The 2,402-nt window shown below is 45.3% G+C and overlaps 1 protein-coding gene across 1 annotated transcript in view; it reads right to left on the bottom strand.

The window, feature by feature from the left end:
• COLGALT1 (collagen beta(1-O)galactosyltransferase 1) overlaps positions 1-2,402 on the bottom strand; it is a 20,206-nt gene that overhangs the window by 12,443 nt on the left and 5,361 nt on the right. Inside the window, exon 4 of the mRNA XM_019642005.1 lies at positions 201-335. Coding sequence (XP_019497550.1) covers positions 201-335 — 135 coding nt within the window. The remainder of the gene's footprint in view (positions 1-200; positions 336-2,402) is intronic.

The following is a 2,402-nucleotide window of genomic DNA, read 5'->3' as shown; positions in this document are numbered from 1 at the left end:
TCCCCTTCCCCCAATTCCCCAGTGCTGTTCCTATCCCCCCAATTCCCCAATAAAAATCTTTAAAAAAAATAAATAAATAAAAATAAATAAATAAATAAAATGCTTGCCATGAAGTAGTGTGATGGTAAGTTAGGCCCCCACTTGCTAAGCCCAGTCCCCACAACCTCCTGGCACCCACCCTATCCCAGCAGCCCCCTGACCTGAGAAGTCATCCCACACCAGAAGTTGGAGTACGCAGCCCGGGAATCCAGCATGGGCGCCACCACCGTCTTGTTCTCGGCGATAAGCAGGGTCAGCGTGTCAGGGTTCAGGATCAGATTGTCCGCATCTACAAACTGCAACACCCATTACGGCATCAGTGTGGGCCACCGGAGTGACCGGGTTAGGCCGCAGCTCAGAATGGCCAGGCAGAGTCGTTGGGGTCTGGGGAACCTAGAATAGCACATGTGACCCTGGAGGCCACCCTGGCTCTGCCCTTAGTAACAAGCCGAGTTATAGTCACACAATGAAACAGGTTGAGCAGGAAGGAACAGGAGCAGACCGCACAGCACAAGCAACACTAATGGGTCCTAGACACAGCACTGACGAGACACCAGACATGACAGTGGGCACACCATGTAGCTCCATTTACGGGAACTGTTACAATGGGCAGCACTGGTTGATGAGGAGGACAGTTGGAACAGAGGCCACCTCTGTGGGGAGTGGCCCAGAGCAACACACTTTTTTCTTTGTGAGCTAGATACCAATAAAAAGTTTATAAAAGTAGGAACTTTTTTATATTTTAACACCTTGAATGTTGGGGTCAAAAGATGGTAACTTGCTTATTGAGGCAAAGAACCAAGCCTGGAAGGAAATTCATCAAACCGTGACCAGAACCACCATGGTGGGGAGATGCCTGCTGGTCTCCACAAAGCTGTGAGTCACCAACACCTTCCAGAAAGGTCACACCAGGAGGGCTGCTGTAGTGTTTGTCACATGAACTGGGAAGGACCCAGGAGTCCAGTGGCGCTTGAAGAAAGACTTCAACGAATTAACTAGAGAAATTCTGGTTCTGTCCCGCCACGATTGAAAATTACACCACATAAATTGATTCAGTAAGGACGTTCCTGTCTACCAGGATGTAAAAACACACAGGTCACGATATATTATAGAACTATTAGCAGGTGGTTTATTTTTTAAAAATGCATCTGGCCCACAGATAATGCTTTCTGTTACCCATACAGGATTTTTAGAGCATTTGAATCACTTGCTGTAAACAACAGCAAAAACTAGAATTCCAGGCTTCTCTGGCACCATGGGAACAGCATTTCCACATGGCAACCCTCAGCTGGAGACAGAAGGTGGCTGCCCCCTAGGACAAGCCATGTGGTTGTGTTATATTTGCCACCCAGCCCCTTGAGGACATTTAGATTTGTGACCTCTAAATAAATATGCAGTAAAAGCAGCCAGAACAGTCTGGAGGGTCCTCAAAAAGTTAAACACAGTCATGTGACCCAGCAATTCCACTCCTGGGTTATAGACCCAAAGAACCGGAAACAGGGACTCAAACATATACTTGTACACCTATGTTCATAGCAGCATGATTCATAATTGCCAAAAGGTGGAAACAACCAAGGTGTCCAATGCGGATGAATGCATGAACAAAATGTGGTCCATCCACACAATAGACTATTACTCATCCATAAAAAGGAGTGAAACACTGACACACGTTACAACATGGATGAACCTTAAAAACACCATGCTGAGTGAGAGAAGCCAGACACAAAAGGCCACATGGTATATGATTCCATTGATATGAAACGTCCAGAACAGGCAAATCCAGAGACAGAGAGCAGATGAGTAGTTGCCAGGGGCTGGGGGAGAACACAAGGGGAGTGACTGCTCATGGGGATGGGGTCTCCTTCTGGGGTGATAGAAACGTTCTAGAACTAGATAGAGGTGATAGTTGTACAACATTGTGAATGTGCTCAAAAGCACTGAACTGCATACTTGAAAATGGTTTATTTTATGTTATGTGAATTGCACCTCAATTAAATAACACACAAAAAAAGCCAGAAAGTGAATCTCTCTGAGGTAAGAGTATAAGGTTTGTTTTTTTTCTTTCCTAAGCTCCTTATTTTTTCTTGCATATTTTCTTACAAGTTAACACCCATATTATGTGCAAAAAGAGAAAAAAAGAGGCCCTTTTAATAATAACTAGACAAACAATTTCACATTCCAATATGTATTTCCAAGGGCCCCAATTTCAAAAATAATATGGTATATCAAAAGCTGTTTTGAGGGCTGGCCGAGTGGCGTGATGGTTAAGAACTGGCTTGGGATGCCAGAGGGCCCCGGTTGGGATCCCACATATGAGGGCCAGTGACACTGCCCTCCACAGCTAAGATGCTGAACAACAGCTC

This window comes from Hipposideros armiger, unplaced genomic scaffold (assembly GCF_001890085.2).
Source record: "Hipposideros armiger isolate ML-2016 unplaced genomic scaffold, ASM189008v1 scaffold_64, whole genome shotgun sequence".
In the NCBI taxonomy this organism is placed as follows: Eukaryota; Metazoa; Chordata; class Mammalia; order Chiroptera; family Hipposideridae; genus Hipposideros; species Hipposideros armiger.
This window is presented reverse-complemented; position numbering and strand designations above follow the sequence as displayed.